General features: G+C 35.1%; 1 protein-coding gene across 1 annotated transcript in view; it reads right to left on the bottom strand.

Annotated features, from left to right (window-relative positions):
- Nucleotides 1-12,797, bottom strand: part of LOC142354368 (uncharacterized) — a 26,450-nt gene extending 13,653 nt beyond the window's left edge. The window contains exons 1-3 of the mRNA XM_075406641.1: nt 12,508-12,797; nt 2,788-2,963; nt 25-155 (exon numbers count right to left, since the gene is read on the bottom strand). Coding sequence (XP_075262756.1) covers nt 25-155; nt 2,788-2,963; nt 12,508-12,650 — 450 coding nt within the window. The 5' untranslated portion in view covers nt 12,651-12,797. The remainder of the gene's footprint in view (nt 1-24; nt 156-2,787; nt 2,964-12,507) is intronic.
- Nucleotides 12,798-13,793: the final 996 nt, after the last annotated feature.

Raw genomic sequence — 13,793 nt, 5'->3', positions numbered from 1 at the left:
CATTTTAATCCCAGCCATACTTACCCACATATGATTTATTCTCATGCTTTCAGAATTGTAGTTCGTGAGTATATGTAAATAGTCATCGGGTGATATGTTTTGGTTTATATAACCGTAGAGAAGATATTTGTTCCCCTGATCTTCACAGCAGTCTTCTAAAATATCACAATATTAACTAACAAGTTAATGACAAATTATTAGCCAAGTTAACTTTTGATTTGAATGACTTATTTTCTGTCTTTTTTACAAGGTTTTTACAAAGTTGCCTAACTTTATCGGGTTGCATTAAAAATTGGTATATTTCTCTCAAGCCAGATAATGTCGTTTTTTAAATAATATTTTAATAAAATATCATCAAGTTTTTTTTGGAATTTACTTTTTGTCTTACTTTTAAAGAAGTATTCGGATATTTTGATAAATCTACCATATTTTGATAAATCTACCAGCAGTAATGCCCGAAGAAAAGAACAATTAAACCATGGATGCACTTTTTTGACAAATTTCGGGTTCAAAGCACAAGAATTGAACATTGAGAGAATGGTTTAAATCCAAATACCATTAAAAACACTGTTTCTCGATACCCTGTTGACTGTTCAGTTTTTGAAAAACAGTTTCCATTTTTGCATTTGTGAGTTTCAATTTTTGCGTCGTTTTTATTTGCTTTTCTTATATAAAATGTCCCTTCTAAAGCAGCAAAAGTACTTTCCGTAAATATATATTTGACATCAAACTCTCACCATTTGTAGCTCTATCCAGCACCATAGAATGAGTTGTCCCAAATTTAGATTGAGTTCAATTAGTTTACGTTGGCAATGGAAAAAATAGTTCTCTAAACTGCATCGAAAATTTAAAAACGGAGCTGAAAACATCTAGAACGAGATGCTCAAAAATTGTTTGCGGTAGAGTTTTTTCATTAATAGAAATTTTAGTCAAAAAGAAAACTGCCAAGCTACCGTATCTCAGTTACCCATTGGATAGATTCGTTAGTTTTTTTTCAAAATTATTGAAAAAAAAGAACAATAAAAGATGGAATTAATTTTGCATTCTTAGTCTCACAAACGATGATGAGCAATTGTTGAAAGCGAATTGAATCCTTTATCAGAAGCAAACATTGACTAGAAACAAAAATCTTTTTGCTTTTTCCAGGACAAATGTATCTGCATTAATTTTTATTGTATTGTATACTTAGACATTTCAACGTTAGCTATGATTTCAAATTTTTTTGTTTTGAAGAATTCGATGATATTTTTGATCTACTTAGATTGATTTATAAAAATTGTTCTTAAAACTAAAACATGGACGTCCAACTCCAAATATAAAATTCAAGAAATAAATTGTAATAAATTTTTGTCGCATCTTTTTTAAAGAAAATGTAACTATCAACTTTTTTTGTGCATTGATAATAATTTCTATAGTTATATAAGCAGGATAGGAGCATTCACAACTCTATGTAGGGAACGAAATAAAAAAATAAAAACCCATGATACATACTCCAAAATTATAATTCCTTCAAATTATTTCACCTCGGAATTTGTTGAAGTTACTTATTGAATAGTGATTACATCCGATATTGTACATATGGAGACTGAGTTAAAATGCGTATTTTAAAAACTGACAAAAGCTTAAAATTTTAATGTTCTGCACTTTACACTGCTTCAATAAGCAAGGACTGTCTTGAGCAGTGAGAGTTTCAGCGTGGCATTTAAAAAAAACGATATCAGGCATTGGGAGGAAAATTAGTACCAAATTTCATCTTCTTTGCGGATAAACTGATCATATAAATATCTTCAAAGAAGATAATTTCCAATTTTCGTACATTATAATATACTAATCGCACATTTTTTTATGAGGCGAAAAATGCTGGTCCCCCTAATGATGTGTTTCAAGACATTTGTAAAAAATGTCCTGGCGAAAAAAAATGATGAAGTTGAGGAACTTTTTGTGTTAACGCCACTTGACCTCTTTTAGTTTTTCATGTTATGCCACTTAAATAATTTTGAAATTTCCCATTTTCAAAAGTTTCGATAAAAGGGGGAAAGTCCAAAATATGATTTTTGCGGGAATCAAAATATTACTTTTTAGATGCTACAGCGGTTAGCTAGCTAATTCATATACAAGATTGAATTTTACTAATATTGCTTCAGGAAAGAGAGCTTTCAGATCTGGAGTTCAAAAGTTTTTATTTTTTGCTCCGATAAAAGTTATTCAAATTGATTTCCCCTTCGAAACTAACGAACTTAGTCAGCTGACCATTGACCTTTGAGATAATTGTGATAAACCAAAATAGAAACACCATGGTCGTGGATAAATTTGAGACTTTCTATTTAGATTTAAAATTTTGCTACGGACGTGATAATAAAATTTCACATTAATCAAAGCCTTTTCCTATCTGCTCGCTTTTGAAAAATTCGAAGGCAGTTAAAATTTTTCATATCTCCGCTACAGTCAAAATTTCTTTGCAATGCATTTCAGCTAATTTTTTTTTTGCTTTCTAGTCAATTATAAGAAAAAAGATAAGTTAAGTTCTTCGTTGATATTAAAAGTAACGTTGAGAAAAAAATAAGAAGGGAGGCCTTAAACTCCGATAATTTTTTCTAAAGATCTTATAAGATCAAAGGCGACTGCACTTGATTAACAAATTGAATAAATCTTATTAATAATAACCATTCAAAGTTTTTGGGAAGCTATTTCATAATCTTGTCGATTGAATGTTCATTGCTTTTAACTTGGACGCTGCTAATTATATATAATTTCACTGAAACTAATACTTTATAGTTATAAGTAAACCTTCTGGTAATTCACTGAAAAAGTTGATTCGCCTCCACCATTGCGAAATTTTCCACTGGAATTCGCCAACTAATACTCCAACTGACATATCTTCTTCGTAATCTACTGGAGCTTCATAGTCGCCGTCTCTCGCCTCTTGAATAAATGTCCGATAACAGTTCAGGCAATAATGCAAGCTCGAAAAGAAAACAAAGTTGTATTAGACTACCAGTGGAAAAAATAAATTATTAGATTCTTTTCACTATTTTCCGGGTAATCTTTCTGCAAAATGCTCGACCCGGGTAAATAAACTCAACCCAGGCCACTTTGTGTTGAGTTTATTTGTTTTCCTCTAACTTGTTTTCCTCGTTGAAATTTTTGTGAATCATTAGCATGCAAAGTCAAAACACTGAAGGTTCTGGAAACGAACTCAAAAAAAATTTGGATCCGAAAACCAGACAAGCCAGTAAAATTATAGAAGTGATTCATCCATTATACAATCCAATAAATGCGGACAACTTTGTCGACCTCCATTGCGATAACAACAGACATTAACATACACATTTTTGTAAAAAAAAAATTTTGGATCTTAAACAGTTTTATGTTACAACCCTTAATTTTTCTTCAAACAAACCTTTGTCTACAAGAGATATAGCGGCTGCACTCCCAATTGTTTGTGGCGAGTAAAACAATACACCGACCATTTCGTTTCAGGGGTTCAAAATCTGTCCGAATATGTTGTTTTTTCTCAGTTCGCTTTTTTATTGGTATATCCGCTATATTCTTACCATTGAGTTACAGGTTTAGTTTCTGACTATTGGCAAATCTCCGCTTTTGCGACATCAATTTGGACTTGATTTGCAACAGGTCACACCATACTGGATCTCTATATGTATCAGTTTAATTCGATAGAAAAAGAAGTCGAAGACAGAGATATATGACTAAGACTTGTTTATGAAAAAAAACATTAGAATATGTTGGGTGTTGCCTCTTGTAATGAGTTGAAATTCAAAATGATGGGGTTCGTAACAATTTAATTGGAGGTCAAGTAATTCGTTGATACAGGACACGGTCGCAAAAGAATTACTGCTCAATAACAAATTTCAATTCCAGACAGAGTCACAATTAAAGCCCAAGAAGATATTAAGACACAAGACACAGAACACGTTATTTCTGGCTCAAAACAAGGTTTTTGCAAAAAAACTGTCTGCGTTATTTGCAGAAAGCCGTTTGCCTAATCTGTTACTGTTGAGCTTCTGTTAGGCAGCTGTTGGTTTTTTCCGCATTTTTGCTTTTTCACTTGACTATAACAGTAACTAGAACTATAACTATGAATAAACATTTGCTATGTCAACAAAACGTGAAAAAAATGAACAACCAATCAAGATGAGTAATTTTCTCAGTTTTTTGATGCGTTTTTCCCCTCCTATGCAAAGTCAGCTCTTACTGTTTTCGTGAAGACATCGCTGGCCCTGTATTCGTGAAGATGTCTTTGTCACTTGGTATTACCCGAACGAACTTGAATGCAGGCCTTTTGTAGACTCCTTTTTTGGTTTCAAGGGTAGCCTGCCGAATTGCTTGACCATTAAACTCAATGTTTATTGGTACACGACCAATTTTGTAATACCTTCGTATGTTTCTGTCTTTGACCAATCAGCGAGATTGAATTCGTTCAGATTTCTATTGCATTCATATTTTGTTTTCTGCCGATTGTTCAAAGTCGGCAGATAATCTTTTTGAAATCTGTCAAAGATGAGTTTGGAGTGAGCTTGTCATTATCGGATGAGCTTTCCCTGATTAACTCACATTTCTGCGCAAGCTAAGTATGGTAGACATACGTTTTCGTGGCAAAGCCTAAAGTGGTCTTGGAAAGAGTTTTTAAATCGCTTACGTCAGAACTGAAGTGGTTTAGCATTCAACGTCTGTTCAACAGGAGACTTTATTGTTGAATGACCGTCTTCCGAACATGCTCAGTTACCGAAAACTGCATTCAATATTTTTCTGCAAACTCTGAGAAGACGCTCACACACCCCTCAAAAGTCAAATACTACGGGGTGTTGATTTTCAATCTGAATCCTTGCTGAACCAGATTTTGCTCAATCGTTCTTCATCCCATGCTGCATTATTTTTTTTGAGAATCTCGGTCTGCTCTAATGAAGTTTGTCTTGTTGTCACTGATTTATGTAACCGTTTCGATTGTTCGAGCGGTGAGGCTCATAAATGTGTTCAGACAACTGTCTATATCATTGTTTTGAGACTGTTTATTTATGCAAGTCTCATACTGTTAGATATGTGAAAAACTATATTCAACGCTTTTCAGTTCTGCGCCCGGTTTTTATTGTAAAAGCGCGAAAATAGTCTATTCCAACGTTTGCAAAAGCTCTTGAAGCATCCAGCTATTCAGCAGGTAGCTGTGTCATCACTGCAGCCATTGTTTGTGCTCTTCCTCTCCAGTACGTAGAATATTTGTTCTTCTACGAACATAATGTGTTTCTTTAAGCCAATGGTCCGGAAAATTTTTAGGAAAATCAAATGAACAATGTTTCTGACATTTATGTGATATTTCATAACAAAAAAGTCCTCATTAAAATTGTTCTTGTGCTCGTTAAGGAAAACTAGATCAATCAACAACGTGGCGTTCCCAATGTAACAGTTTTGGATGCCTTGCATTGAACTCTTGTTTACTTTTGCCCAATAATCAGTCTCCTTTTGGCAATGACCGATGAGAACCCTAAAAATCTGCTGCATTTTGGATATTTCTCACTCTGAGAGAAACCATTTGTTCAGCAGTTTCTCTCGCTGCAGTTCATTGAAGATGGGTGCTGTGGCATTTTCATTTTCGTCACTGCCAATTATCTTTGTGGCCGGTTTCATTTTGATCAACGCTTGCTGCATATATGCCACTTTATTATCAGGCGGTTGAAATTGTTGTCATTACCACTGAAAAATTGTTTTTTTTCTATATTTGTGGAGACGAAGGCCCTATGTTAGTTTTGTTCGTCAGAAGCAAAAATTAAATTCCCCCTGCTCAGTCCGTTTGCTGTCTGGCTGCTTCAACCAGACCGGCACAATAAGTCACTGTCCTCTTCTGAAGTTATCATTCTCCATAGTTTTGTCCCGATGTGAGCTAGATTGATAATACAACTCACAAGATTCGACTGTTAAACGTTCGATTGATTTCAAAATCTCAGCACCTCGGAACGCCTCGAAAATCTGTTGTTTATGGCTAGAGCTTTGCATCCATTGCAGAATAGAAATGGTGTCCGTCCAAAATTACATCCTGGAAATTTCGATTTGAAAACTTTAACCCTCTGTTTTTTCAGTGGTTATTGCCTCTTGTCGTTTCCAGACTAAAATCAAAAAGTGTCGCATTGGTGTGACTGTGCTCTTTTAAATTACCAATGCCAAGTCTGCTGAGAATTTTTTGGGCTTTAGTGTAGATGTACCACTGCACAAATTGCGTCTACTGATACGTCAACGAAGACATGGAAATTCAACTTTCTATTGGCTCTGCTGATGTATTTTTACGGAAACTGATTTTTGCAAAATCTAAAGCTGGTCTTTTCTTTTCAAAAACTCCTAATCTTCGTAAACATCCAATAATTTGTCCCATTGCTGTCAGATGCTCTTCAAAATTCGTCTCAAATGAAAACTGAATCTAGCAAACAGTCCGAAGGGATCAGACACTAAAGAAACACTGAAGAAACTCCTAAATCTTCCTCTGGAAGATTGACATCCAATTTTTTTGCCAGTGCAGAACATTTTAGTAACAGTACATTGAGCTTCACACACGGACGGACTCATCTTACTGGGTTATATTTCAATTTGCTAAGTGTTGCTGAGTAATCCTAAGTCCTCTTTTTCTGGTTTTTTAGTCACTGTACTGATGTTGTTGATCCACTTTTTCAGTTCTCTTGCTGAGAATATAATGCCCTGGTTCACTCATTCCCATTTTATTTCAATTTCAAAGAGCCTGCCGGTAAATTTCCTCGAAATTTCTATCACTTTTATTGTTCCTGATACACGACGTTGTTTATGGAAGCCAAAGTTTCCAATTCCAACCAGCGTTGAACAGTTTTCGCCATTTTCAGTTCTTCTGTACTGGTGAAATGACAATTATTTTGCCCTTTTTTGCCCTTCATGGCTCAACTAACTAATAATATTGATTCCGTCAGGACAGTGACAAGTTCGCTTCGTGTTCCTGTCTTGTAGTCTAATGTTTTTTTTCTACTTCAAAGGTATCTTGACCTATAATGATGCCAACTTCCATCACACTCAAACTTGTTTGGGGATGTTAATTGAAGTGGTTGAAACTTTGTTTCAGTGTTTTTTTAACCTTAATTGGTATTTCAAATTGAAATTGATGGAGTTACAAACACCTCGTGCAAGTGAACTTTTGAATGTAATCGTTTTTTTACAATAACATTTTCTGTCTTCAGATCTTTCATTACGTGTATAACAGCTATACTAAGGGTAATATTGGTTCCTTGGGCTTCCAACTTCTCTTGAATGCTTGAATGTTGTTCGAAATTTCTCACTCTGAGAGAATTCATGTCTTCAACAATTTCTTCTGCTGCATAAATTGGAAGGTGGTTACCTTGGCACTTTACTTTTCTTCACTGCCAATTATCTTTGCAGAATGCTTGCTGCACATATGCCACTGTATTTATCACGCGGTTGAAATTGATAAAACTCATGTGAATGTGTTTTTTTCTACAGTTGTGGATATGAAGGCTCTTTGTTAATTTTGTTTGTCGGAAGTTGTGGGAAACAAATTCGCCACATCAGGCCGGTTGCTCTCTGGTTGATTCAACCAGACCGGCACAATGCTCAATTCTCATCTCCTGACTTTATCATCTTTGATAGTTTTTGTCCAAATTTGGGTGGATTGTTGATACAACTCACATGATTCGAATATCAATTTTCGGTTGTTTCCAAAATCTCAACACCTCGGCTTGCTGCAAAGACATGTTGTTTGCGGTGTGAGCCTTGTATCCATTGCAGAACAGTATTGAAGTCTGTCCAAATTCACAACCTTGGAATTTTGATTTGAAATCCTTATCTATCTGTTCTTTCAGTCGGTGATTGCTGCTTGATATCCCCAAACTAAAAATAAAAGTTGTCGCATTGGTGTGACTGTGCGCTTTTCAATTATTAATGCCAATTCTGCAGAGTATATTTTGGGCTGCTAGTTTGGATGTACCACTGCACAAATTCTGTCTTCTGATACGTCAACAATGATATGAGAAACCATTTTGTTTTTAGTTCTGCTGATGTTTCTTTTACGGAAGCTGGTTTCTGCAAAGTCAGTGAGCTGGTCTTTTGTTTTCAGAATCCCCTAATCTCCGTAAACCTCCACTGAGTTGTCCTTTTGCTACCGGTTGCTCTCCAGAAGCCGTCACATACGATCAGTGAATTGCGCAAGCAGTCCATGAGGATCAGACAATGAAAAAACTATAGACAAAATCTTCCTCTGGGTGATTGATGTCCCATTTTTTAACAATGCTCCTGCAAGTTAGCAAAACTTAAATAACAGTTCAGTGAAGTTTACGCACGGACGAAATCAACCTACTGGGTTTTATTTCAACTTACTTTGTGTTGCTGAGTAACCCTAATCCTAAGTCCTTTTTTCCTGTTTTTTCTGTCACTGTACTGATGTTGGTGATCAGCTTTTTCAGTTCTCTTGCTGTGTACATTAGGCTTTGGGTCACTCATTCCCACTTCATTCCAATTTCAAACAGCTCGCCGTTAAATTTCTTCAAATTCTCTATCATCTTTTGTGGCTGCCATTCCTTCTTTGCCTGATATGATACACCACATTGATATTGGAAGCACAGGTCTCGATGTACTACAAGAAATGAACATTTTCCGCCATTTTCAAGTCTTCTGTAATAGTAAAACGACAAACATTTTGCTCGTTTTGCCCTTCCTGGCGCAAATAACTAACCCTACTGAATCCGCCAAGACAGTGACAGGTTCACTTCGTGTTCCCATCCTGAGTTCTAGTGTTTTTTCCACTTCAAAGGTATCTTTACCTACATTGATGCCAACTTTCATCACATTGAAACTTGTGTGTGAATTTTCAGGGAAATGGTTGAAATTTTGTTTTTAAGTTTTTCTGGTCATAGTTGGCTTTTCCAATTGAAATTGACGCGTTTACAAACGCCTCGTGCAAGTTAAACCTTGAATGTGATGGCTTTATTTTTACAATAACATATGTTGTCTTGAAATCTTTATTTCGTGTTTAACAGCTGTATTAAGGTCGGTTTGACATCGGTTCTCTGGTTTTCCAATATCTTTTGAATGCTTAGATTGATGAAATATGCCTTTGATCCTCTATAAATGAAGGCATGTGTGTCCAGTCGGATTCAACCAATCGGGATTGAGACAGGAACTATCTAAAGAAACGTCATACATCGCTTATGTTGAGTGTGATTTTTTCATCGACCATTTTATCTTCTGAGTGTAGAAAACCATTGTGTTTTTTGTTGCATCTTAATATACCGCTCATGTTGACCTTGCAATCTTTGATTGCATATTTTTCTCCCAGAAATCCATAACATATACAGTGCTTCCCCACTGCTACATCGATCGTTCATATTCTTGTTTGTAAAAAATGTACAAATCCGTTTTCCATCAGAGCCCTCAGCTAATGAGCATTTATTGTTGCGTTTGCCTGATATCCTTTACATTCAAGCCTGCACTAAATTTAGATGTCTTTGAGAATCATTTTTCTCTCTTGGTATTGCGCGAGTCTTCTTCTTCGCGTTCTTTTTTTAAACTCTGAGAATCCGCCAAGCACTATTGTCATTCTTGGTATTCATTTCCTAAACAAAATTAGATCACCTTAGTCCTTCTACTCCATGTTTCAACATAGAAATACTAATTCTCTTAAAGAATCTGTGGTAGCTTGACTATTGTCATACAGAATACGTTCACAATTTTAGACACAAAAACAGAAATTTGAATCAGGCTTGCTGCGACTGGAAAATTCACTTAGTTTGCTTTTGGCAGGCTCTCAAGCTTCCCACGCGGTCAAGCAAATTTCCTTTGTAGAAGGCTCCAGTCAACACTGTAAAACTGTCCCAAAACACCAACTCCGATTATAACAATTTTAGCGTGGCCTTTTAGTTGCGCTTTTGAGGAGAGTGTTGTTACCATCGTTGTTGTTAATTTCGTGACTTGCGTTGAGTGGATTTTTAGAATTTTTAATCAGTTTTGATAGCGTTGTCTTGTTTATGTACTCAAACTGATAACGGTTTGTACTTTGTCTCATCTCTGCCGCTGATGTTCTCCCTTTTCTAAAAAGTGTTGTGGATATGATCTGAGTTTGTTACGACGCTGTATTTGCTTGGGCAGTTCCTTTTTTACGACCTGAGCAGTTTATTCGTAAGGAATTATAAGATTGCTTGCCCGATTTGAATGCTTGAGTATTTTATATCCGATTCTTTGCTTAGAGCTATATTGTTCTTACAATTTGATATCTTTTTGTCAAGTTCGTCTAGTAACAACAGATCCGTTTCATACTGCTTGTTTGCTTGTGCCAAGTTTTGCACTGCCACCCTCCTACTTACTTGCACCTTTCAAATCGTGTCAGTGTTGTTCTGTTGCTGATTTGCTCGATTGATGTTTGGATGCTCCTTTGGCACTTCGAAAAACAGTTTGGTTATCAATTTGGTTTCCACTGTCCGGAGAGTCAGTGGACCAAATGCAATGGCTGTTATCAAAACTTATTGTGGCCGGGAAAGTTTTACACCACTCTGTTTGTTTCAGCGGTTCAAAATTGGTCTTATTTTTGTTTTTTTACAGCCGGTTTTTAAATTTATATTAACTAAGTTTTTACCGTTGCATTTCAGTTTCAATTTCTGACTATTGGTAATTTTAGTTTTGTTGATATCAAATTTGACTGGGTTTGCTACAGATTACACAATACGGAATATTTATTTGTATACAAAGTCAATCTGATGGAAAAACAACTCGAAAAAAAAATATACATGTCTAATAGTTGTTAATGCAAAAAATTTTCAAACTTATGTTGTGTTTTGCCTTTTGTACTCAGAAACTTAAAAGCCAAAAACTGGGTTTCATATCAACTGAAGTGTAGCCCAAGTAACTCGTAGCTACAGGACACCGTAACAAATATTTTACTGCTCCAGTTTTTTTCTCAAAACAAGACATTATAACAATTTACTGCTCAAGAATAGTTTAAACGGTAGAGAAAGTAAAACAATATTAACTGCACAATGCATTTTTTATGAACTGAGTTATATGAAGAAAACCGTTTACAAGACCGTATACTGCGGAGACTTTATTGAGTTGCTTTTTGTTATTTCCCCCTTTTACCTTTTTCACCTGATTATAACAATAATCGGAACTAAAGCTGTAATTATCAATATTACAAAAACTTAACAGTTGCTATGACCACAAAAAATGCGAACATGAACAATTAATAAAAATTAGTTTACTCTTCTCAGTTTTTATGCTTCTTTTTTCTCCTTCAAAGCCAACTCCACGAGGGACTACTAATCATTTCTGAGAGAAAACCCTTCTAATTTTTTCCAAAAGCTGAAAGTACAAAAATACATCATAAAACGTACTCTTTTATCCAGTAAATATACCCGGAAAACTAATAACTGGTTTGGGCCCATAACTGAAGTTATAAGCATGCGTTGTCGATAGTGACAGATAATAGAAAAATAATGTTCAAATATGTTTCAAAACGGTAAATATCTGTCACTATCATCCTCCATGTCAATATGTGAGCATGTTTGAAAACTACTGAGAACATTCAGTCACTATCCATAACTCTTCAGTACATTTAAGTCTATGATAGTGATCTTAGGTAACCAATGTAGAAAAAGAGCTCTTAATATTCGGGTTAAGTTCCTTGAGGAAAAAGGTTACTTTGCACGTGATATATTTTGTTCTTTGCTGTCTCTGGCTATCGTATCATTTTTACTGCGAGAAAATTGGATATTTTCCGTTGCCCCCTCCCCCCCCCCCTCCCCCCCAGCTTAGTCGGTACATATTATTTGCATCCTCACCCCAGACGCACGTGTCATACTTTTAAATAATGTTTTACTGGATCTTTTCCGTTTGTGCCCCCCAGCTTAGTGGGTGCATATTATTTGCACCCCCCAGACGCACGTGCCATATTTTTACCTAATGATTTACTATATAATGGCACGTGCTCTGTAACTGGGGGGGGGGCGCTCTGTAATTGGGGGGGGGATAATGTCCTGGGGGAGGGGCACAAACGATAAAGATCCAGAAATTTTGACCTAAAGTGAGCACAGGTGACGATGTGCTGGCGCCGTTTTTCTGAAAAGCCCTAAAAGTCTATAAACATTATGCTTTGAGGCGTAATCAAAATTGCAAAATACTTGTATTTTTTCAACAGAGTTTCAACTATTTTTTCTGAAGAACAACTTTGAGAAAATAGTGGCGATTGCTTTAGAAATTGGTTGCTTAAGCTGTAATTCTTGCTGCTCTGCAGAAATGTCATCGTCTGTTCAGCTTTTCCATTATAGTCCCTCCCTCTACCCAAAAATTGAGTCACAATCTATTGAATTCAACTGATGTTATCGCGCTTTTTTACCAAAAATTCAGAGAGTTTGAGAAATGTGCATTGGATAAAAAAAAGTTAGCGGGGTAAAATGTTATAGGGGTGAAATAGTACAATTTAAAAAGAAAAGGGGGTTAACTTAATCGGGGAGATAAAAGTCGGACGAAATAACTCACCTTTTGTTTGCACACTTTCGCCCGATTTCTGTGATTTGGTTTGGAAGAATGAACAGTAAAGAGCCCCAATTCGGCCGAAATGATGACTGTGTATTTGAAAATAATAAAAGGAAGATAATAGTTTTAATTATAACAGACACCATGTTGAGCCAAATCTATGTACATTCCAAAAGAAAATAAATTGCGGCTATTTTTTTAACCCGAAGACTGCAGAGCTTATGGTTGCAATTCTAGCCTTGAAATTGTCGCTCTTTATAACATGAAATTAAGTTAGATTTGACTGACCTAATTTTGATTAAGTTCAAAATTGTTGACTTGGTACAAAGTAGTTATTTGGATTTCATCATAACCAAATGACAAATAATGGAAAGTGTACAACTCTGTGTAAATTCGATAATATCAGTAAATCTGGGCAAAATTTTAGTGATCCCAAGTCGACTAAAATATATGATAAAATTATACTTCACTCTGATATAAATAGAAATATAAATCGTAATTGAATTAATAAGAAAAAGGGCAGCTGAGAACAGGCTACTGTAGGCCTAATGCTGTTTCGCTGCGATTATGCAGGAACCAAAATTAGCGCAGCAAAAGTTTGTTTCCACTTTTTATTTTGAAAAGTCAACTTGAAAAAAGCTATTAATATAGTTTGAGAGAATCTTGTTTTCACTGAATTTTTGGTCAAAATTTTGATAATACTCATTTATGTGTCATACGTCACGGAACCTTAAATCAAAGGTGCGAGTTCAATAAAACCATAAATAATTGAACTTGACTATAATCATTGTTAAACTTATCTTTGATTTTCTTTTGGTTGTTTCATCATTAGTAGTAGAAAAAACGAAAAAAATGTTAAAGGAGCAAACATTTTATCAAATCAATAATTTTTTTTTAGTTTTTGATGACTTCCACGTACGCCATATCGGTCTGTTAGAAAATGAAATAAACATCGTACAATAATCATAGTAACCATCCATAATCTTTTTATGATTCAGAGTATTATTCCTCTTCAGTCATAAAAGATTTAATGAAACCTCTAAAATCATAGGAGCAATGATCATAGAATAGTAAAGTGTTATTTTAGTAGATAATGACAGTGGGTGAAAACTGAAAAAAAAAATCAACGTTTTTGCTCAAAATTTCACAGAAAGAAATTGGTGATATCTTAGATGGTGATATCTGAATTTGACAAATTTTGAAATTTAGGGAAAATTTTAAAATTCGTAGAAATTTTGAATCTATGTTTGTTTTATCAAATAGTGGAAAACTAAAAATAATTGCAAACT

The sequence above is a fragment of the Convolutriloba macropyga genome, chromosome 15 (assembly GCF_964194025.1).
Source record: "Convolutriloba macropyga chromosome 15, txConMacr16.3, whole genome shotgun sequence".
Classification (NCBI taxonomy): Eukaryota; Metazoa; Xenacoelomorpha; order Acoela; family Convolutidae; genus Convolutriloba; species Convolutriloba macropyga.
The sequence above is the reverse complement of the archived record's forward strand: the minus strand, read 5'-3'. Positions and strand labels throughout refer to the sequence as shown.